At 46.2% G+C, this 23,778-nt stretch overlaps 1 protein-coding gene across 1 annotated transcript in view; it reads left to right on the forward strand.

Moving 5' to 3' along the window:
- STYXL1 (serine/threonine/tyrosine interacting like 1) overlaps nt 1–23,778 on the forward strand; it is a 44,457-nt gene that overhangs the window by 3,933 nt on the left and 16,746 nt on the right. The window contains exons 2-6 of the mRNA XM_064295925.1: nt 7,519–7,622; nt 8,771–8,832; nt 11,619–11,757; nt 18,060–18,205; nt 21,808–21,953. Coding sequence (XP_064151995.1) covers nt 7,520–7,622; nt 8,771–8,832; nt 11,619–11,757; nt 18,060–18,205; nt 21,808–21,953 — 596 coding nt within the window. The 5' untranslated portion in view covers nt 7,519. The remainder of the gene's footprint in view (nt 1–7,518; nt 7,623–8,770; nt 8,833–11,618; nt 11,758–18,059; nt 18,206–21,807; nt 21,954–23,778) is intronic.

A 23,778-nucleotide genomic window follows, 5' to 3' on the forward strand; every position in this document is an offset into this window, starting at 1 on the left:
AGTCAAACTGAAGTTCTGAAGAACGTATCTACTATATGCTGAAGTCTACATGATTAAGTCCTTGCAGCCCAGACCCAGGTCATGGATATAAAGGACTCACACCTGCCCATGTCTACAAATTCACGTCCTTGAACACATAAACACATGGATCTATACTAGTGTATGTGAGGATTTATTTTTATTTTGTGTTGATAAATAATTTACGTACTATACAGTATACAAATCTTAAGTATTCACTTTGATTTGATGGTTTTTAACAATTTACACCTGTCACAGATTAAATTGTTTCCCCTAAAATATCTGTCAACTTGGCTAGGTCATGATTCCCCGTATTGTATGATTGTCTACCATTTTATCATCTGATGTGATTTCCCTATGTATTGTAAATCCTATCACTATGACGTAATAAGATGGATTAACAGCAGTTATATTGATGAGATCTACAAGATTAGATAGTGTCTTAAGCCAGTCTTTTTTGAGATATAAAAGAGAGAAGTGAGCAGAGAGACATGGGGACTTCAAACTACCAAGAAAGGAGCACTGGGAGCAGAGTGAGTCCTTTGGACCCAAGATTCCTGTGCAGACAAGCTCCTAGACCATGGGAAGATTGAGGACAAGCACCATCCTCCAGAGTCGACGGAGAGAAGAAAGCCTTCCCCTGGAGCTGGCACCCTGAATTTGGAGTGTAGCTTACTTGACTGTGAGAATAAATTTCTCTTTGTTAAAGCCATCCATTTGTGGTATTTCTGTTATGGCAGCACTAAACAACCAAGACACAATTTGGTACCAGGAGTGGGGTGCTGCTCAAACAGATACCTAAAATGTGGAAGTGGTTTTGGAACTGAATGGTTAGAGGTATGGCAACAGCAGAGAAGTGGCAGCAGCAGAGAACTGGAAGCAGCAGAGAAGTGGCAGCAGAAGAGAACCAGCAGCAGCAGAACTAGGAGACCAGTGCCAGACAGTGCTGGAGCCGACCCATGGAGCAAGAGACTGCGTGCATGTGCCCAGGAGGCTTCCTGGTGGAGTAGGGTGCCTCCCAGCACTTATCGGTGGAGCTAGGCTTACCGATCCACAGAACGAGAGAGCTGAGTGCCTTCTGGTGGAGTGGTGTACCTCCAGTCACTTATTGGTGGAGCTACAGAGCTTTGGAACACTTGCCCCAGCAGGGCAGATGTGGGCGTGAGGCCCAAGTTGCTGAAAAGCCAAGAAACCAGGAAGCAGAAGCTGAAGAGACAAGCAACACAGGAAGCCCAGGTGCCTCAGTCTCAAAAGGCATGGCCTGGACCTCTGGGATTTCAAAGAGTGGAGCCATGGCCTCTGGTGTTTCTAAGGATGGAGTTGCCACTCAGATACATTAGGAGAATGGTGTGCCTAAAGCTGAGGGGGCAGAATTGCCATCCCAGTGGGCCTAGAAGGCAGAGCTGAAGCCCAGGGCCGAGGGGCCTCCACTCAGAGTTTGGAGAATGTGGCCAATACCTAGAGTCTGAAGGCTAGGGCTATTGTGTAAATTGTCTCAGAGAACAGAGGCTTATTTTCAAACCCTTGAGGGCTAATGTAATGTGTTTTCCTGACTTGTTTGGTACCTGTTATGCCTTCTTTCCCTCTAATTTCTCCCATTTTTAATGGAAATGTCTAGCTTGTGCCTGTTCTACCATTGTACCTTTGGAAGCAGATAACTTGTGTCTTAGATTTCACAGATGAGGAAGAATTTTTGGGTTTTGGATTTGGAGTTGTGGCGAAAGACCAGAGCAGGAGCTGGCAAAATCTTTAAGACCTGAGACTAGCTGGTGTTGCCTCAGGGTAAGGATCTTAAGGGATTTGGTCAGTCTTTCCTTGATCCCAGCCTTTGTGGCCCGAACTTTGACAAAGCTGATGGCACAGTCCCAGGCTGCTGTCTTCCAGAGCTGCGGAGGCTGTAGCAGTATTCCTGGTATCTGTCTCTCAGTTCAGAGGGCCATAAAGGTCCTACTGGCCCAGATTTTCTGAATGGTGCCTTCTGTCTCCTTGGCTTGTAGCTTTCTGAGGACCCTAGATGAAGTTGAAAAGGGAGAGATAGGGTGGGAGTGAAGAACTTCTATTTCCCAAACACCTGCTATTTGCGAGCCTGAGTGCTAGGCAATTCACGTTGGTTATCTCAATTAAGGGAGTCCTTGGATGGTGTAAATGATTAATGTGCTTGGCTGCTAACTGAAAGGTTGGAGATTTGATCTACCCAGAGGCACCCCAGGAGAAAGGCCAGGTGATCTGCTTCTGAAAAATCAGCCCCTGAAAACCCTATGGAGTATAGTTCTGCTCCGGCACACGTGGAGTCGCCATGAGTCGGAGCTGACTCAGTGGCAACTGGTTTTATCTCAATTAAACATTAAGACAGTCTTTTCCAGGATGTTTTTTTGTCTCAATTTACAGATGAGGGCCTAATACCTGTCACTGTGTTTAAGCCTTGCTCATCTTGGCACAGCCTGAGTTTCCCACAGAGAGCCATGGCACTAGTGGAGTTGGCTGTGGGCACTATGACACCTCCACTCCCAGACTTGTATCTGGGCGGTCCTCTGATCCCTGTTCAGCCTGAGCCCAGAGAGGTGCTTATGGTCTGTGTTCTGTAGGACCAATGTGAATAATGCCTCTTCTCCACGAGAAGCAGGTGCCCACCTGGGTTGTCTGGTGGCTTGGAGAGGCTTGGTAGCTGAGCCCTGGACCAAGGCCGCATAGTCCTAGAACTCCTATAAGAAGGCCAATGGTCAGGCCAGCCCCAGCCTCTGACAGCTCTGCCAACAGTCAGAATGGAAGGCCCCAGGTGTTGGTCAGGCACAGGGAGGCAGGAAGAAGGGCTGGGCCTGGCCAGTTCCTCCTTAGTCTCAGGCTGTGACAAGCCCTGATGAAACATCCCTTCCCAGATGGCTTTTTCCCAGACATAGACATGTACTCTCAGTGGAGGTGAGTTTGCCAACCCAGCTTCTTCGAGACTGATCTAGGCTGACTGAGAGAGAGCCACACACAAGCCCCCTGGTGGTGGGTGTCCAGAGCAGCAGTGGGCAGGGACAAAGTCTGTGCTGACATCATCCTCTCATGACAGAGGGTAAATGGCTTTGCTTTTCACTGTGTCAGTTTCTGCGATGGGTCAGTTTATAGGAAGATCCACCTTTCTCTCACCCCCATCAAGCTGAATCCCCAAGGAGTGCTTACTCTAATCACCCTTCCCAGCCCTCCACCAATGGCTGTCACCCTAAATGCCCTGGAGCAGCTTAGTCTCTTAAGTTCAGAAGCTATGCTGTACAGAAAGATTCCTAAGCAGGATGTGTAACCCAGCCATTTTGACACCACCGTTTTGAACAGGTCAACAGAAAAATGAGACTTGCTAAAAATAATCAATACAAATAAAACTTAGCACCGGAAACTATACTCTAAAAAATTGATATGATAACAATCTGATTCAAGAACGAAACCTGTATAGTAAAAAGCACACAGGAAAGACTTGATCTTGGGAGAAACAATTTTGGTTAAAATTGAAAGCGAAAATATTGGAATTGGTTAACTGTGAAATATGAAAATCAATTAAGGGATTAAACTGGCTTAGTGGAATTCACTAGGGAAAATGCTTTTGGCAAAAACTTACCATATTAGTTTAATTCTGATTTTAATTTTTTTTTTTTTTTAATATAAGCACGTTGTCAGAATATTCTTAAGGCCAAAATGATGGAGTCAAGAACATCTTAAACTCTTCAGAGTTCAGAGTAGCAGTGAGAGGGGTGGTTACTAGTATTCAGTCCTCCATCCATCTAGGCTAGCCATGCCCCTGGCCCCAGCTCATGGAGGTATGTCCTCTCTCAGAATCATGCTGTTAGGTTCAGGGACCACTCCTACCCCTCCATCACTTGGCTAGCAGGTGAGGTGCAATTCTTGCGTGACCAGGCAGAGTGCCCACTTAGGGAAAGAGAGGGGTCTGAAGGAGGAGATACCTCGGGCTGGGCTATAAGTCAATGAGAAGATAGAGGTTGTAATGGGGAAAGGAGAAGGAGAGTGAGGACAGCCTCCAGCCATGGGCCAAATGGAGTAGGAGCCAGCTTTTAGGTTGGCTTAAAAAGGTTGTGGGACCGGATACAAAGCCCAACTTTTCTTCCTTATACTCACTGCTTCCAAATGTCTTGGGGATGGGACTTTCAGAGACAAAGGGCCCAGGCCCTGACTGGGCTGGGGTTGGAGAGGTGCTTAAGAGGAATCTATACTTTGAAGAAGTATGGCACCCAGCCAAGATGGCCTCCATTGGTGAAGGCAGGGATGGTAGCAGTAAGGCATTCATTCAGTAAGTGTTTATTGGGCGTTACTTTGCACCAGGTAAACCCTGGGTACTGGGTAGGGGCACAGCAGTGAGTAAGACAGGCAGGATCCCTGCCCTGATGACCATACACTCCAGTGTGAGGAGACTGACAATAGACAAGTGAACAGATGACCAAGACGATTTCAGATAACGGTAAGTGTGAAGACAGAGAAACAGGTTGATAAGATAGGTACCTGGGGTTGGGAGGTCTGTTTTAGGTTGGGTGGTCAGGGAGGCTCTCTGAGGAAAGTGACATTTGAGCTGATTTAGAATGACTCAAGGGAGGCAACCATACCCAGATCTGGGAGAACAGTGTGCCAGGCAAAGGGGAGGGCAAGAACAAAGGCCCGAAAACAGGAACGAGCTTGCTGTGCTAGAGCAGCGGGAGGAAGATGAGTGGGGTCTGACGGCAGCTATAGTGTACGAGGAGGCCAGAGAGGAAGGCAGGGCCTCATGTGCCCTGTAGAGGAGTCTGGATTTTATCCTAAGTACAGTGGGAAGCCCTTGGAGGCCATAAAGCCATGAGTAGAGATGCTCTTACTCATCTTTTAAAAAGATCACTTTGGCTGCCTTGTGAAGATCAAACTGTAGGGAGGCAAGGAAGCAAGAAGTCCCATTGGAAAGTATGGCATCATCAGGAGAGAGACAGTATCTTGGGCTAGGATGGTTGCCCTGGAGATGGGGAGAAATGGATGGATTTGGAATATATTTAGGTGGTACAGCATTAATAGAATGAATGTGGGGGTTGAGGGAAAGAGGAATCAGGATTTTGGCTTGAGTAACTGGGTAGATAATGGTGGTGTTTTTTGAAATACAAGACTAAAAGACAGGTATTGGAGGTGTGGGCATGTGGGAATTAAGAGCTCTCTTTTGGGCCATGTTACAGCTGAGATGCCCATCCGACATCCAAGTGGAGTCTGAGCTCAGTGGAGAGGTCAAGACAGGATAAAACTTGGGAGTTATCGGTATATAAGTGGTATTCAAGGGACTAGATGAATCATGTAGGCTCTAGGTTCTAGAGTGGTGGTTCTTATTCAGGGGTGATTTTGCACCCTCAGGGACATTTGGCCATGTCTGGAGACATTTTCGGTTGTTACAATCTGTGTGTTGTGGGGGGTGCTACTGGCATCTACTGGGTAGAGGGCAGAGAAGCTGCTAAACATCCTAGAGTGCACAGGTCAGCTTCGTACAACGAAGAATCATCTGGCCCCAAATGACAATATTGCTGAGGTTGAAAAACCCTGTCCTTGAGTGAGAGTGCAGATAGAGGACTTGGCCCAGGGGCGTTCTTATATTAACAGGTAGAGCCTCTAGCAAAGAGGGCTGGGCAGGAGAAGTCGGAGAAGTAGGAGAGAAACCTGGAGAGTGTAACCTGGAAGTGAAGAGGGCTCCGGAAGAGAAATACTCAGCTGTGTTAAATGCTGCTAAGATCCTGGATTGTTTGAGCACAAAGAGAAGTGACTAATGGATTAGGCAAGATCACCTTGTTGAAGACTTTGATAAGAGCAGTTTCTGTGGTTTGCGGGGGGTGGAAGCTCTGGGGGAGAAGATTGTGTCAATACCCAGCACCTACTGAACGTTGTCTTCCTGTGGTCCCCTGATCAAAATGCCTTACCTGTGTAATTTCATTAATCACACGCAACAGGTAGGTACTATCATCATGAGTTTGTAGAAGTGGCATTACTATTATTATCTCCGTGGAAACAGGCACAAAGCGGCTAATTCCTCCCCAAGGTCAGGCAGCTGATAATAAGTGGCAGGGCTAGGATTCCAGCCTAGAGAGTTTGACTCCAGAGTCAGCATTCTTCACCACTTTATTAAAGGTGAGGAAGTGGAGGCAGTGACTGAACAGCACTCTTTTGAGAAGTTCTGCTGTAAAGGAGAACAGAGATGAGTACAAGAGGATGTTTGTGTGCTGACAGGGGAAATCAGTGATGTTGGAGAGGAGGCTGAGAATTGCGGCAGTGAAGTCCTGGAGAAGGTGCGAGAGACCTAGGGCCCAAGCCTTTCCTGGGAGCCCGTACTGGTAACTTTGAACGGGAACCTAACCCTTTTGAGCAGGATTACCTGTGGACTCAACTTCTTTCCCTCACCCTCACCCTTTGCTGGCCTCTTGAGGGCCTGATCTGCTGCTCCTTGTAGACCCCTGAGAAAAGGGAGCATCCTTGTGGGAAGCTGCAGCACGGGCCCAATCCTTACCCATCAGTATGTGTCCATAGGGTGCCAGAGATTGGGTGCCCTAGAACTACTGTCCGAAGAGTACAAGAGCAGCAGACCTGTCAATACCCCTAGCAGCAATTCTTGACCCTTTGTTGACTGTCACAGCCCTTAACAGTCTACAAGGCCCTTTACAAGGGGACCTGTATTGGCCCTCCAGTGTCTTCACTCATTCTCATTTTGGCTCTCCCAACTGCAGCCATTCCAGGCTCATCCTAACTCTGTTAGGTACTGAGCTTTCTCCTGCCTCCAGGCCTCTGTGCCTGGAAAGAATCTTCTTGCCTTCTTCATCTTCTCTCGCTCTTTCACCTGACTAAATCTTTCCTGGTGTCCTGTCTCAGCTTAGCAGTCACATCCTCAGAGATTTCCCCAATTGCATGAGGACCTCCTGTTAACTACTGCCATGAGGATAGAGGCCTACTCATTTATAGTACTCTCTGTACTTGTAATTTTTCTGTCCTATGTCTGCATTCCATGCTAGACCTTAAGCTTCATGATGGTAGGTCTTATTTACCACAGTTATTTCCAGTGCCGGGCACATAGTAGGTGCTTAGTAAGTGTTTGCTAAATGACCAAATGAATTGGTGTCTTTTACTGCCTACTTAGTATTTGTATGGTTGATATGTTGTGTTTGATATTTTTTTCCCCTTCTTTGCATACATTTCAGTACAAATTTTTGATCCCCTCTCTCTCTTTTTTAAAATAATATTGTGTTTCCGGTGGAGGTTTCCACAGCAGTTTAGGTTCCCATTCAACATTTTCTACAAAAGCTGTTCAGTGACATTGGTTACATTCTTCACAATGCGTGAACATTCTCATTATCTCTGATCTGGTTGTTCCATTTTGAAGCTCTCTCTTTTGATCACTCTATTATTTTCATCGTTGTTTGAAGTTATGTTAAGACTGAGTTTAATTTCATATCTTACTTTGTAGCATTCATTGAAAATAGAAAGAAGTATATTAAGCCCGCACATTCTTCCCCGTAGGATGGATGGATTGGTTTTGTGTGAACCAATGGAGCTTTACAACATCTTGAATCAGGTCACAAAACTATCCAGGTTAACCGAACCCAACTATCTCTGCTTATTGGGTAAGTGCTGTTTTCTTTTTGTTTTTCCAATAATGTGTTTGCTGTGGACAGGGTCCTCCAAGCATTATTTCTGACTTATTAACAAACTTATTTGGGGAAATGAATAACTTTAGAAAACCGTTAGACTCATTCAGCATAACTCAAAATGCTGACCGTAATGTGATTTGGAAAACATCCCAGATTAAATCTAGAAGGGAGATTCCTGGAAAACTTGTGTTCTGCGTCCTCTTATGATTGTTTACAGTGAAATATTTTAACAAACAGAAATTTTCGTGAACACCCATGTCCCCACCTGTCTTAGTCATCTAGTGCTGCTGTAACAGAAATACCATAAGTGGGTGCCTTTAATAAAGAGAAAATTATTCTCTCACAGTCAGTAGGATACAAGTCCAAATTCAGGGCGTTGGCTTCAGGGGAAGGCTTTCTCTCTCTGTTAGCTCTGGAGGAAGGTCCTTGTCCTTAATCTTCCCCTGGTCGAGTAGCTTCTCAGGAACAGGCCGTGTATCCAAAGGACACACTCTGCTCCTGGTGCTGCTTTCTTGGTGGTATGAGGTCCCCAACTCTCTGCTTGCTTTTCTTTCCTTTTATCTCTTGAGAGATAAAAGGTGGTGCAGGCCACACCCAGGGAAACCCCCTTTACATTGGATCAGGGAGGTGACCTGAGTAAGGGTGGTGTTACAATCTCACCCTAATCCTCTTAAAATAAAATTATAATCACAAAATGGAGGACAACCATACAATACTGGGAATCATGGCCTAACCAAGTTAATACACACACATTTTGGGGGGACATAATTCAATCCATGACAGGGCACTTAGGTTGTTTCCATCTTTATGCAATTGTGAATAATGCTGCAATGAACCTAGGTGTGTATATTAGATAATGTATTGTTAAAAGCTAGGCCCCTGCATTTTCTTCTAAGGATTTTGTGGTTTTAGTTTGCACTAAAGACTAAGAATGAGGTCCTTCACCCATCTGGAATTTTTCCTTTGTGTACGGTACACATCTTAAGTTTTATTTACACAGACAATAACTATCACTTAATTGCCAGGAACATACGTGTTGATAATGATCTAAGTATTCTAAGTAGTTTTGTTACGTGCTCCTTTGCAAATGCAGTTATGAATGAAATGCTTTTCCTTTTCAGATGTTCGTACCAAACGGGAGTATGATGAAAGCCATGTGATTACGGCCCGTCGAGTGAAGCAGGTACACCGGTAGGGTCAGGATTAGGGGCAGGCTGGATACCACATAGGAGCATGGGGAAAAACGGGGGATTTTATCACAGATCTAGGAGGCAGCATTCACTGTCAGGCCCTGTGGGCAGCAGAGGCAGGACTGCTCCCTGTGTATCCACCACGACTAGCTCCCACACTTCTCACGTACTCCTGTCATGGTCAATAGCTTCATTCAACAAATGTCAGTTTAATTCCTCAATGTGCCAGGCACTGTTCCAGGCCCTAGGGATACAATGGAATACAAGATGTCCTTAGTTCATGGTCCCTGCCCTCACAGAACTTCTGTTCTAGTCAGGGAAAGACATTAGACGATAGAGGTATTTCCTATCACCCAAAGATGAAAACCCAGTCTTCCCATCCTCTTCCTTCCCTCCTCCCCTTCTTTCCCTTTCCTTTCTGTATTCTTTCCTTCCCATCTCCCTTTCCCCATTCCAACAGCTTAAAAAAAAAAAACCAAGCTCTGCACGCAGTCACCACGGGGTGCCTCTGCCTCCTGCAGTAGGGCTCCTGTCTCCATAGCCTTTGCTCAGGCTCCAGCTCTAACCTCTGCAGTCCTGATCCCATTCTCTGCCTTTGAGGTTCTCTCTTCTGCCCTGGTTTCTTCTCCATCTCTTTGGTCCAGCTCCATTTCTTCCCTCTGCTGCCTAAGGGAGGCCACTGCTGTGTCCTTGGCCCCCGTCCTGTCTGTCAGCACACTTTCCTCAGAGATTTCCCCCAGGCTTACAGCTTCACCTGTCCACATCCAATTAGCTGTGCGGTCAGTTTTACTTCTAAAATATCGCTTACAAAATTCCCCTCCTCCCTGCTGCTGCTGTGCTGTTAAAAAAAAAAAAAAAATTTTTTTTTTTTTTACGTATCCCCTTTTTGCTTGTCGTCATATCCCAGGTGCTTAGTATAGTCCCTTGCATCCAGCAGATGCTCAGTACATATTTGTTGACTGAGTCAAACCAATGGAAGCTGTTCCTTCTGCCCGGAACGTTTCTCCTAAACCTTGTCCATCTGGCAAATTTCCACTTGTCCTTCAAGTCTCATTTCAAATGCGCCTGCTCCGTGCAGCCTGTCAGGGTCTTCCGGGCTGACTGGGTATTTCTCTTTTCTTGTTTTGAATCTCTGGATTCCAGAACCTGAATGCAGGTCCAAAGCAGGTACTCAGTGAATGTTTACTGAGTAAGTGGCTGAATGTCCAGGCACCTGTCCCACTGCCCTCCCACCTGCTTCAGCCTCCGTGGGCTATTCACATCTTTACCCTTTGCCCACGCTCTTCTCTCCATACCCAGAGCTCCTCCTTTCCTCATGGTCACCTGTCTAAACCCTGCTCGTCCTTCAGGTGCCCTCTAATTGGCATCTCTTAAAAAAGATTTTATTGTGGCAAAATATATATAACATAAAATTTGCCATTAAAATGGCAAACTTTGTGTCTGCTATGCATTTGCCTCCTCTAGATATTTCAGACAAGTGGGATCATACAATATCTATCTTTTTGTGCCTGGCTTATTTCAGCATGATGTTTTCAAGGGTCTTCCATGTGGTGGCACGGATCAGAGCTTCATTTCTCTTTATGGCTGAGTAATAACCCACTGTGTGTGTGTACCACATGTTGTTGGTCCATTCATCTCTTGATGGATACTTGGGTTGTTTCCACCTTTTGGCTCTTGTGAATAATGCTGCAGTGAGCATTGGTGTATAGGTATCTATTTGAGTCTCTGCTTTCAGTTCTGTTGAGTATATAGCTAGGAGTGGATAAACGGCATCTTCTTGAAGCCTCTCCCAATTGCTTCAGACAAATATAATTTCTCCTCTTTGAATCCCGGAGAACTTCCTTGGTCTGTACCCCTGTGGTTCTTATCTTACTCTGCCCTGTAGTAGAGTAGGTTAACACTTGTCATATATCCCATCTGCAGGTCCCTCTACGTCAGATAGATGATGTTACAAGGGATGGGGTCAGGCTCAGGTTCCCCTGAGTCGTGGGAGCTTATGGGAAGCCATTGTGAAGAAGTGAAGAAGTGGCTGTCACCCAGCCAGGCCTCCCCTAGAGTTCTGGACCACCCTTTATGATCCTGTGCAGGCTAGCACTGTGAGATCTCGTCACCTCCTTTGCACTAGGTCTCCGTTGTTCCTACCCTTGTAATCCACCGTTATGGTGACTCAGCCACTGCTTGATGCTACTACTCACTAATTCCTCTCTACCTCATGGCTTCTGTTTGCTCATTCATTATTAACCATATTTATCACATGCCTACAACGTACCAGGCGCTATCAGTGAACAAAAAGGACAAAAATCCCTGCTCTTATAGAGCTTACATTTTAGCTTACAGTCTATCTCGTCACATCTGCTTGCTCATGGCTTCTGCATAATCAAGCCTTCTGCTTACTGCTCTCTTTATGGCTGTTTTTGGATGTGACCCCTACTGCCAACCACTTTTCCCAAGAGAGAGGATATCATTAGATCGGTTGACCACTGTTGCTCTGATAATGCTCTCATGCAGACCAGCCCCTAGGCCAGCTATTCCTTGATCAGGCACATATCTCTGGTCCAATCAGCTGTGGTCAGCTTTTCTTAGAAGGGGATATAGGTGGGGAAGATCTTTGAAGTTCAATAGGTTCTCCAGTCTGTTCTCTTAGTGCTTCCATGCCTTGTGTGTATAGTCAGGGGAAAGAGCATAATCCCAGCTCCAAGCTCTTCCCAGGGTTGGTGTGCAGGGAATGTTTGCTGAATGGGACCCATCCACCAACAGACCTCTCTTGTGGTTTCCTTAGAAGGGAAAGGAATATCTTATCCCAGAGTCTGTGGACCTGGAGTGTGTGAAATACTGTGTGGTGTATGATAGCAACACCAGCTCCCTGGAGAGAATCTTAGAAGACAATGACGATGAAAATTCTGACAATCATAATCAAGGTGGGTTTTTACAATAGCTGCAAAACAAACAAACACCCCCCCACCAAAAAGAACCAATTACTGTTGAATTGATTGTGACTCACGGTAACCCCATCTGTGTCAGAGTAGAACTGTGTTCCAGAGGGTTTTCTTTTTAAAAATAATTTATTTTATTTGTTGTTGTTGAGAGTATACACAGCAAAGCATACAGCAATTCACCAGTTTCTACATGTACAATCTGGTGACATTGATCACATTCTTCGAGTTGTGAAACCATTCTCACCCTCCTTTTCTGCGTTGTTCCTCCCCCATTAACATAAATTCACTGCCCCCTAAGGTTCCTATCTAATTTTTCCAGTTGTTGTTGTCAGTTTGATCCCATATAGATAGATCTTAAACCAAAAACCAAATCCGTTGCTGTCGAGTCGATTCCGTCTCGTAGCGACCTTATAGGACAACAGAGTAGAACTGCCCCATAGAGTTTCCAAGGAGCGCCTGGTGGATTTGAACTGCCGACCTTTCGGTTAGCCATAGCAGTTACCCACTGTGCCACCAGGGTTTCCACAGATAGATCTTAAAAAAGTATAATGCCCAAGGTAGACATTTTTTTATTGTGCTTTAAGTGAAAGTTTACAAATCAAGTCAATCCCTCCTACAAAAATTTATATATACCTTGCTGTATAGTCTTAGTTGCTCTCCCCCTAATGAGATAGCACACTCCTTCCCTCCACTGTCTATTTTCCTGTCCATTCGGCCAGCTTCTGACTCCCTCCGCCCTCTCATCTCCCCTGCAGACAGGAGCTGCCCACATAGTCTCATGTGTCTACTTGATCCAGGGTGCTCACTCATCACCAGTATCATTTTCTATCCAGTCCAGTCCTCAAGGTAGACACTTTTTACTAGTTAAGCTAAACTATTGTTTGGTTTTAAGAAGATTTCAGGGGATATTTTTGGTTTACGGTTTAAAGATGATCTCAGGACAATAGCGTACCCTAGGGTTTTCAATGGCTGATTTTTCAGAAGTAGGTTGCCAGGCCTTTCTTCCAAGGCACCTCTGGGTGGACTCGAACCTCCATCCTTTAGGTTAATAGTTGAGTACATTAATCATTTTCACCACCCAAGGGCTCCGGTAAGAATAATAGCTAAGAGCTATTGAACATTTATTATGTGCCCAGCACCATGCCCAGGACTCTCCCTGGGTCAATTCATGATGTCTACAGAACAATCCGGAGGATGGTAATATCAAGGATTATGAAGGAATGGAGATTTTACCCTCCTTGTGAGCTTATGGAAACCTGGTGGCGTAGTGGTAAGAGCTATGGCTGCTAGCCAAAACATCAGCAGTTTGAATCCACCAGGCGCTCCTTGGAAACCATATGGGGCAGCTCTACTCTGTCCTGTGGGGTCGCTCTGAGCCAGAATTGGTTTGGTTTGGTTTTGTGTAAGCTTATAAATTAATCTGCCACAGTTTCATGGATGCTGGCAGAGACATGAGGCTCTTGGGTCAGAGACAAAGGACTTTATTGCCCAGCACGTTGTCAGCATTTCCCTGCACTAGTTCCCCAAGCCTCACTTCTCTTCTCAGGGAGGAGAACCCTGAGCTTAGGAAACCTGAATCTTTTATAATAGGCAGAAAGTCTGCCTGCGTTTGGCTCTGGAGGAAGATACTATCTCTATCTTCCAAGGCTATTTGTTGTCAAATGTCCTAGAAAAGTATTTTCTTTGCAATAAAGGCAGTCAACACCTCTTTTAACAGGACGTGTGGAAACAGGAGAGACCCAGAAGAATTGTCTCCTAACAATTAGCATTACCCCTTTTTATAGATGGGGAAACAGCTGCCTGGAGAGGTGAAATGACTCACCCAAGGCCCCACACCTAGTGAATTAGTTACCTAATGCAGCTTAAAACAGCAAACATTTATCATCTTATAGTTTCTGTGGGCCTGGGATTCAGGAGCAACTTAGCTGGGAGGTTGTGGCACAGGGTCTCTCATGAGGTTGTAGTCAAGATGCCAGATGGGGTTCCAGTCATGTGAAGGTTTGACTGGGCTGTGATGATCTCCTTCCACCACAGCTCACTCACCTGACTATTGTCAGGAGGCCTCAGTTCCTTGCCACACAGACCTTTCCATAAAAACCCAAAAAAGAACTTTCCATAGGGCTGCTTAAATGGCTTCATGACGAGGCAGCTGGTTTCCCCCAAAACGAGAGATCCAAGAGAGACAGAGAGCAAGAACAAGGGAACACCACAGTGTCTTTTGACCTAGTCTCGAAACTTACACGCTGTCACTTCTGCCACGTCTATTCACTAGAAGCAAGTCACGAAGTCCAGCTCACCCTTGAGGGGAGGAGAATTAGACTCCAACTTTTGATAGGACATATTTCTAATCTACCACGCATAGTAAGCGGTGGGGCCAGGATCCAAACCCAGACAGTTTGGCTCTGTGGTGTCTCCCAAGGCCTGTGTAGTGGTGGTTGAGAGCAGTGCAAAGTCTCTCCAGCGCCAAGGCAGAAGTGTGAAAACGTGGCCAGTTCGAGTTCTGGGCTCTTCCTGGCATGACTGATCCTCTAAGGCTCTGCTGCGTTCTCTGTTCAGGCCCTAGTTTTGGGTTTACCACCCGTTGTCATCGGCAGGGTGGGGCTCTGCTTCTGTTGATTGAGTAGCTAATAGCAATTTCACTGGCAGGTGGCTGAGGGCGTTCACGTCTATTGTCACTAGGTGGCGCTAGGCTTCCTCCTTTTTTAAAAAAAATCTTTTATTGCGTTTTTGGTGAAAATTTATACAGCAAGTTAGGCTCCCATTTGACACTTTCCACACAAATCGTTCAGTGACATTAGTTACATTTATCACCATGTGTCACCATTTTCTTTAATTGTGTTCTTCCATGTTTAATAAAGCCAATCTTGACTCTCCTTTCGGGGGCCTTTGGTCAGGAAGTTGTCTCTTCTTAGACCCACGTCATCGGCTCAGGCTGCAATTCTGGGTCTGCAGGAAGTGGTGGCCAATAAAGATGACCCTTTAATGTTCTGTACCGACCTCGTTCTCGCGCCTAAGGTAGGTATGAGTAGGAAACCACCACAAAACAACACAACAAAAAATCCCCAAAACCACACATCCACACAACTTGCCACTCAAGCCAACTTACTTTGCTTGTTTAAAATGGTACCTTTCAGGTAAATGCAGTGTCCTTGGGCAAAGGACCGTTTCAAGGTTCTTTTCCCCAACCCCTTTCTCCTTTCCACTGTTAGCACCCACTTCCCTTACCCTCAAGGAAATCTGGGCATGGGGAAAACCTTCACCACTTTCTAGAAGCAGATATGAAGTGTTGTCCACCTGTCATCCTTTTCTGCTGGCCTCCAAATGACGTGTAGCTCAGGTTGTGTGGACTTGGCTGCGGACCTCTATCCTTGCTGTCTCTGTGGTCACGATGTCCACGGTTAGTGTAATTGGTGAGTGGTTCTCTCCATCCTGGCAGTGCACCGCGATTGCTCATGAGGAACTTCAGCCACAGCCATGTGCCCTCCTGCCCAGGTTGCCCACCTGGCTTCCACAGGTGTTGCTGATTCCCTGTGCCATGCGGCGTCTTCCTTCAGTCTCCAGTTTAGGCTAACTACTTCACCATCTCTGCCGGGGGCTCAGAGCTCCTGAAACGGGTGCAAGCTGTTTCCAGCTTCCCTTCAGCTGTTGGATTTCCACCTCCTCAGTGTCCACTTAAGCTGAAATTTAGGGGGTTGTCAGTGCAGGGTCTCTTCACTTGTCTTGGTCTCTGAGACTCTGTCTCCGAAATTCCTTTTAGCATACAAAGGGCATTCCCCTTCTTGCATGAGAGAGAGATTTCCCTTATGTGAAGTCATCCTTCCTCACAACAATGTAGATTACAGACCCCTGAGCTGGGCTCTTGACCCCTAAACTGGGCTCTTGATTTGTGAGGAAAGCTTTGGGAATTCTGGAATTCCTTTTTTCTTACTCAGCAAAGCCTGATTTTGAAGACTATTGTCTGGCTAAGGATCCAAAATAATTTAACTTAAAGAAGGCTCCCAGTTGAGCAGTGACCCCCTTGTTCCGGGTGGTGTCAACTTCCCCCTGAATCAATGGGCACCTCAATTCAAAGTGTGGGAAACCTCATGTCAATGAAGAATTCAGGATTAATAGGAATAAAAATTAATGAACTTAATGTTTCAAAAATAATAACAACCCTGTTACATTCTTCCGTTGGAAAACCTCGACTTCCTGACAGTGGATGGTTACCATTGTCGAGGTTCATTCCGTTCTAAGAGCCTGGCCTTGCTTGAATCTGTTTGTCAGGGTAGCCTGGGCACTGGAGATGTGCTTTTCTCTTTCCACCAGAATCTCTAATTTTCCCCTGGAAATTGTCCTTCCTCCAGCACTGACCGCCTCATCCCTGAGTGTGAGTAAAGCTCCAGTGGGTCCTGTGACATCGATAGGGGAGCAGCTGTCTGGCTTAAAGGCAGCTGGACTGCCTCCCCAACTCCCCCTGGGCCCGGTGACCTACCAGTCGTTATCCAGACTCTTGCTCAAGAGAGAGACAGGTGCTGTGAGTCCCAGGCTGAACTCTGGCTTGTGACCAGCCCTCTGGGATGGGCTTGAGCTCAAGCTCCTGCCTTGCCAGCTTCAGGCTCTCTTCCAGCCTGGCTGCAGACTCTAGAAACTCTTCCTTCAAATGCAGTCTCTTTAGATAGGTCCCAGGCCACTTGTGTCCTGAGCAACCTCTTCTGGAATTGGCTTTCTCTCAGAACAAAGGTTCAGTGTCAAAGTCAGAGTCTATGCCCGGCCCTGTCTTCCTCTAGCTGGCTCTCCTGAGTTTGCTACACAATATTTCTCTTACTGGGTCAGATCTTGCCCGCAGGATATCTTGGTTTAGCCCTAATTACGCAAACTTCCTGTCATATATATCTAATTTGCTGCAGCCCAGTAGTGATCAATTAAGGTGTTTAAGATTAAATTGATGTCAAAACCACAATCAGGTACCACTTCACATCTGCCAGTACCAGTTGCCACCAAGTTGAGTTTTGACTCATGGTGACCCCGTGTGTATCAGAGTAGAACTATGCTTCACAGGGTTTTCAGTGGCTGATTTTTTGAAGTAGGGTGCTAGGCCTCTCCTTCTGAGGCGTCCCTGGGTGGGTTCGAATCACCAGCCTTTCAGTTGGCAGCCAGGCACGTTAACCTTTTGCGCTGCCTGAGGACTCCTGAGATCCGCTAGGATGGCTGTAGTCAAAAGACAGAGAGTAGAAAGTGTTGGCAGGGATGCAGAAAAATTGAAACCCTCATACATGGCTGGTGGGAATGTGAAATGGTGCAGCCACTTTGGAAAACAGTCTGGTAGTTCCCCAAAAGATTAACCACAGAGTTACTATGTAACCGAGCAATTTCCCTCCTAGGCACACCCTCAAGAGAATTGAAAACTTACGCCCAGGTAGAAACGTGTACACCAACGTTTACAGCAGCATGTTCGTAATAGCCAAAAGGGAGAAATAACCGAAATGTCTATCAACTGATGAATGAATGGATAAAGAACAAGTGGTATACCCATACTATAGAGTACTACTCAGCCATAAAAAGGAACACGGTCCTGATACATGCTATAACATGGATGAACCGTGAAGATATTATGCTAAGTGAAAGCCAGGTACAAGGACCACATATTACATGATTCCATTGATAGGAAATGTCCAGAATTGGCAAGTCCACAGAGACAAAGTAGATTAATGGTTGCCTGTGGGTGGAAGTCGCTATGAGTCAGAATCCACCAGATGGCAACTGATTTGGTTTTTTTTTTTTTTTTAATGGGTCAGGGGAGAGGGGAGAAGGGAGTGGGAAGCGACTGGGAGTTTCTTTTTTGAGGTGATGGAAATGTTCTGAAATTAGTGGTGATGGTTGTATATCTGCGAATATACTGAAAAATACTGAATTATACACTTTAAATGGGTGAATTGTATGGTATGTGAAATTTATCTCAATAGAACTGATTATATATAAAAAATATATATATAAATACAAATAAATATAGTGTGTGATGGAATTGACAGCACTGAGTTTTTTTTTTTAGTTTTTTGGTATACATATACGTATTCATATATATATAGTATCTAACAGACCAAAAGAGTTTACACTAAAAAAAAAGAAAGATTAACTTGGTGCTAAGTTGCTTTTTAAATTTTAATGGTAACACTCATCCCTGTATATATTTGCTTCCGCTTCCTAAAGAAATTGTTTTTCAGAATAAGGGGGCTGCCCATGCCCAGCTTTAGACAGATGGTGAGCACCCAGGGGACATTTATCTCTTTGGTCTCCATTCTTAGGACCAGTGCTTGGAGCTGCCATTGAGTGTGGCAGAGTCCTGACCCACCTCACCCACCGCCCCGTCTCCATCCTGAGAGGCGGCTATGAGCTCTTCTCGGCCAGGTATCATTTCTTCAGGACTCAGAAGGTCATCTGGATGCCCCAGGCAAGGCAGTGTGCTGAGCACGGGCTGCTGTCCTGGTGGGGAGGGTCTCCTGTTCTCACGCAGGCCCAGTCTCGCTCTGTGTGCTGCTAGTGGCCTCTGCTGTTGGGATTTCTGGGGGCCCTGTTCAGCTTTCCCCTGGCCCTGTCTGTTATTGTGATTCCTTCCAACCCCTGCCCAGCTTCCCCCATCCATTTGGTCCCCATGCCTCCTGCTCCCCCACTGCCCACACTCCTTCCCTGGAATTCTGGGAATGACCACAGGGGAGTGTGGTGGTGGGTACAGAGGCCTAGGCCTACCTCACTCAGCCCCTCCTGGCCCTGCTAGCTCAGCTGCTTCAGCCAGTATCAGGTGAAAGGCAAGTAGGAGTGTCTGGCGTCGTACATGCCCCCAAACCCAGAGTATACATGCCCCCAAACCCAGAGTATACATGCCAGGCTCTCCAAAGGACTTCTTCCTTCCATCCACTCAGATAATAGCACTGCGATTCACCAGCTTACCAAGTGCACAGCCAGCCTCCCCATCCTGCTGAGCACCCTCCCGGCTACGAGGGTTCTCTAGGAGCAAGCTCACTGGCTTTGCAGTGTAGGGAGGGGTGATTTCTTCTCTGCAGATGTTACACTGTTGATGACTTACCCTGTCTCTCCATTTAAAGCTTTAGTAAGGTCTAATTGACGTACAATGAACCGTGCGTATTTAAAATGTATGGTTTATCTATGGCTCCCCTTACCCTTGCCCTCAGTCTTTTTATGTAGATTGGAAAGAAGGAGCTCAGGGTCATGGCTGATGGTAACTGTCAGAGCTGGGGGACGGGGGTGAGTTCTCGCCCTAGTTGTTTGTAGCTGTCTTTAGAATGTAGGTACCTCATATTTGTCTCTTCCTGCTTTGGGAACCTTTGCCACCAGTTAAGGTGTGAGAATGAAAGCCCCGCTCCTTGCCTGTTATGAGTTCTGATATATTGTATAGCAGAGGTGTCCCTACTGCTGCCTAAGGAGCTCCCTGTGGAGTGCCAGCATCTGGGCCCTAAGTTTACCCCCTCTACTTTAGGCAGAGCAGCCGTAACTTCTGCTCTTTTGCATAATGGCATCCTTTGAATAAGATTTCACTTTGAACCAAGGGGTTCTGTGATTTAAAAAAAAAAAAAAAATTGACGGACCCCAAGGTTGAGAAGGGAGTGTTGACATGTTATGGGGTTGTTAACCAGTGTTGTAAAACAATATGTGTATTGTTTAATGAGAAACTACTTTGTTCTATAAACCTTTATCTAAAGTACAATTATTAAAAAAAAAAATTAAGGTAAATACTTCCCAGTGAGACCGCTGCTAAAGATAGATGGTGGAGAGCCACTGGGTGGTTCTAATCCGAGGGTGGCTGGTCAGGTTGCATGTTAGAAAGACGGACTCTGATGACAGATCAGTGGGGCAGACTGGAATCAGGGAGACCAGCCAGGAGGACCCTGCTGTTTCCCAAACAGGAGGGGAGGAGGCCTTGAACTAGGGGCAGTTGAGAAGGGACTGAGAGAGAGGGACAGGTGTCCTGTTCTCCCACCTCCCTGTACATTCAATCCCTTCTTCAGAATTCATCTTCTAATGGCACACAGGGTCTTTGTGAACCCATGAGGTATGTATGATGTTATTACTGAGTCAGATGGAGTTAAGAGATATATAGGAAGTGGCATTGATTGGACATGGGCGGGGGAAGGAGTCTAGAATAACACCCTGGTTTAGGTGTGGGTGGCAGTGGCGTAGTTCATCGAGGTGGGGAGCACGGGAGGAGGAGGTGGTTTGCAGGGAAGATGATGGACACAGTTTGGACATGTTAATTTGAAATGCTTGTTTCTCTTACAGTGTCCCTGGGTGATGCAAAGGGTTAACACATTCAGCTGCTAGCTGCTAACTGAGAGGTTGGAGGTTCTAGTCCACCCAGAGGTGGCTCGGAAGAAAGGTCTGGTAATCTACTTCCGAAAAAAAATTAACCACTGAAAGCCCTGTGGAACACAGTTCCACTCTGACTTGCATGCATGGGGTTACCATGAGTCAGGAACAACTTGACAGCAGGCTTTTAAATTTTATTTCTTTTACACTTGTCAAGATGTGATGGTCAAAACCATGTCATCTTGCTCTTTACTGTAGATCATGTTTTTATCCATGCCACACCCTGTCGCCTCTCCCCCTCCCCCTCCCCCTCCCCCCACCCCCCACACAGAAAAGGAAGCTGGTTTGAAGGCAGCAGGAAGAGAGTGGACAGATTTGTATGGGGTTTTAGTGAGATTTTCTTAGTGGAATTAGGGGAAGTTCACTGGGCGACCAGCAAGCTGTGTGGCCTCGTGGCCGGGTCCCTGGGCTCTCTGGAACCATCCTGGGTGGGCTCAGCCTGAGCTCTGCAGTAAGCTTGGGGCTGGATCTGCCAGCAGTAGGCTTGCCTGCATTGAGGGGTGTTGTGTGTCTCTGTAAACTTGAGGAGGACTGGCCTTAGCATGGCTGTCTGCTCTTGGAGCCTTTGAGTGCTTTCGAGGCTGACAGCTTGGCAAGAATATGGGCTGACAGCAGGTTCACTGCGTGTTTGTGTGTATGTGGGGGGTGGGGTGCTGAGCCCAGAAGGCTCTGAAGGACCGAAGTGGACAGTGAAGTAGCCTGAGGTATTTACAATGTTATTACTGAGTCAGACTTGGAGCCAGAGGATTTTGGGAACTGGATTTAACCTTTGAAACGACACAGGTCAGCGTTTCTCAAAGTACTTCCCACGGGGTATTGATGGAGAAAAATGGTCTGCAGTCACATCATCTTGGAAAATATCAGGTGTTCAAAGCTAACAGACTTCTTTACTGCAGGATTTCTTAGCACCTTTCATTGCTTAAGGCGCACTGAGTTTCTGGGACAAGGTGACCGTACGTACTCTTTCCCACAGGTACTCGGTCCTCTGGACCCTTTTCCACCCAGCATTGGGAGGGTCCAGTGTTGCTTATTTCACTGGTCCCTTATTTCTACTGTTCTTTGGGAAAAGTAGAAATAGTCCTCTTCGTTTCTTTGTTTTTCAAAGAAATTAAGTAATTACAATAATTTCGGACCTAAAATTCTGTAAGCTTCGATTTAAGTGGGTGTCCTGTTCTCCCCCCTCTTTTCACATTCAATCCCATCATCAGAACTCATTTTCTAATGGCAGACGGGGTCTGTGTGAACAGTTTCATTGGTTTAAAAAAAAAGTGTTTAAGCTATGGTGGCCTCCAAGTGTGAGAAAAGGGCTATCCCTCCCCACCCCGCCCCCAACTGTATGCTCCCTGGGTGTACATGGTTCTGGGCCACTGGCTACTTGGTGCCAGTCTTTGCATACCTGACTGGGTGCAAATAGGTGCTATGGAGGAGAGTGGAACGTCAGGGCTGAGACACAGCACTCTGTACCCTGATGCTGCGGTTCAATCCTGTTACTATCAGCCCTGTACCTCCTTGTGCAAGTTATTATTGGCCAGTCTCATTGGAAGCACACATCTCAGTCTAAATCACCGTGGGATTGTCTCTGTAAACGTGTTTGCTGAGCCACATTTCAGGAGACATAAGCTCTTCCCTGGTGAATGTACTGACAGCAGCCTTTCTCCTTCCCTGCCTCAGGAACTAGATGCGTTTCAGCCATACCCTGTTGAAATAATGCCAGGCAGAATCTACCTGGGCAATTTCAGCCAAGCCTGTGACCCTAAAATTCAGAAGGATTTGAAAATCAAAGCACATGTCAACGTCTCCATGGAGATAGGCCCATTGTAAGTAAAGGAGATACTATGGAATTTTTCTAGATTATTATATTCAGATTATATCTGTGTTATTTGTACAAATTCCTAGTGATAAAATTATGGAAGCTTAGAGTTAAAAGCGCTCTTAGAAGTCAGCACATACTGGAATACGGCCAGCGCGTATCTTCATCTATTCCTGGTCTGCAGTCTGTTTCCTGGCCTGACCTGGCCTCCTCTGCCTCCCAGTGAGACCCCATACTTGCCCTTTAAGTCTGACCAGCAGTAACGCTTTCTTTTTTCTTTGTTTTGCCTGTCTCAGGGGCTCCAAGAAATGCCTCCCTATGCCTAAGATTTGTCCTGGTACCAGGGAGACACACACATACACTCACACTCATCATGGTTCAGAAGCGGGAAAACTTGCACAGCCTTGCTTGTCAGACTTTGACTTCCCAGCTGTGGTCAGTTAGGGTCACTGAAGGCCCAGCACCATAAATCTGTCCCCTAGAAGCTCCAGATAAAGCTAATGTCTTAGTTATCTAGTGCTGCTGTAACAGAGGAAACCCTGGTGGTGCAGTGGTTAAGTGCTGCAGCTGCTAACCAAAAGGTCTGGCAGTTCAAATCCACCAGGCGCTCCTTGGAAACTCTATAGGGCGGCTCTACTCTGTAGTATAGGGTTGCTGTGAGTCAGAATCAAGTTGATGGCAACGAGTTTGGGTTTTTGTTTGGCTATAACAGAAGTATGACAAGTGGGTGTCTTTAACAAACAGAAATTAGTTTTCTCACAGTTTAGAAGGCTAGTAAGTCCGAATTCAGGGTGCTAGCTCTAGGGGAAGGGTTCTTCTCTCTGTCTGCTCTGGAGGAAGGTCCTTGTCTCTTCAACTTCTAATTTTTGTCTCCATGGTGATCATCATGTGGTGTGGCATCTGTCTGCCCCCATCTCTGCTTCTCTCCCTTGCTTGTTTAACCTCTTTTATGTCTCAAAATAGATTGACTTAAGACACACCCTACACAAATCCTGTCTTATTAACATAACAAAACCCATTCCTAAACGGGATTATAACCACAGGCATAGAGGCTAGGATTTATAACCTATATTTTTGGAGGCACAATTTAATCCATAATATTCTACCCTTTGGTCCCCCTAAATTTTGTCCTTGCTACATGCAAAACACATTCACCCCATCACATCATCCCCAAAGTCTTCAATCCACTCCAACTCCAAAATCTCATCTTCAGAATCATCTAAATCCAATATGGGTGAGACTGGAGGCATATTCCATCCTGGGGCAAAATTCCTCTTCATCTCTATCTGTGCAATCTATAAGGTATCTGCTTCCAAAGTGCAATGGTAGAACAGGCACAAGGTAGACATTTCCATTACAAATGAGAGAAATTGGAGGGGAAAGAAGGAATAATGGGCATCAAGTAAGTCTAAAACCAGCATAAAAATTCACATTAGCTCTCAAGTCTTGAAAATAATCCTCTGCTCTTTGGGACCATCTGGGCAATGACCCAATTTCCAGATTCTGAGTGTTGACCAGGTTCTCTGGATTCAGGGTGGAGGCCCCTCGACCCTGGGCTTTAACTCTGCCTTCTAGGCCCACTGGAATGGCAACTCTGCTCCCCATTCTCCTAGTCCATCTGAGTGGCAACCCAACCCCCTTGGCCCCAGCGGGCCCTGTTCTTCTGCCCCTTGGACATGGCAGCCCCACCCCCTCAGCATTGGGTGGTAGCCCCATATGCCTGGCACACCTTAATGGCAGCCCCACACTCCGAAACCGAGTTGGTGAACATCTGACTCCTTGAAACTTAGGAGGTTGCAGCCGCACTCTTTGAGATCCAGGAAACTATGGCC

This window comes from Loxodonta africana, chromosome 12 (assembly GCF_030014295.1).
Source record: "Loxodonta africana isolate mLoxAfr1 chromosome 12, mLoxAfr1.hap2, whole genome shotgun sequence".
In the NCBI taxonomy this organism is placed as follows: domain Eukaryota; kingdom Metazoa; phylum Chordata; class Mammalia; order Proboscidea; family Elephantidae; genus Loxodonta; species Loxodonta africana.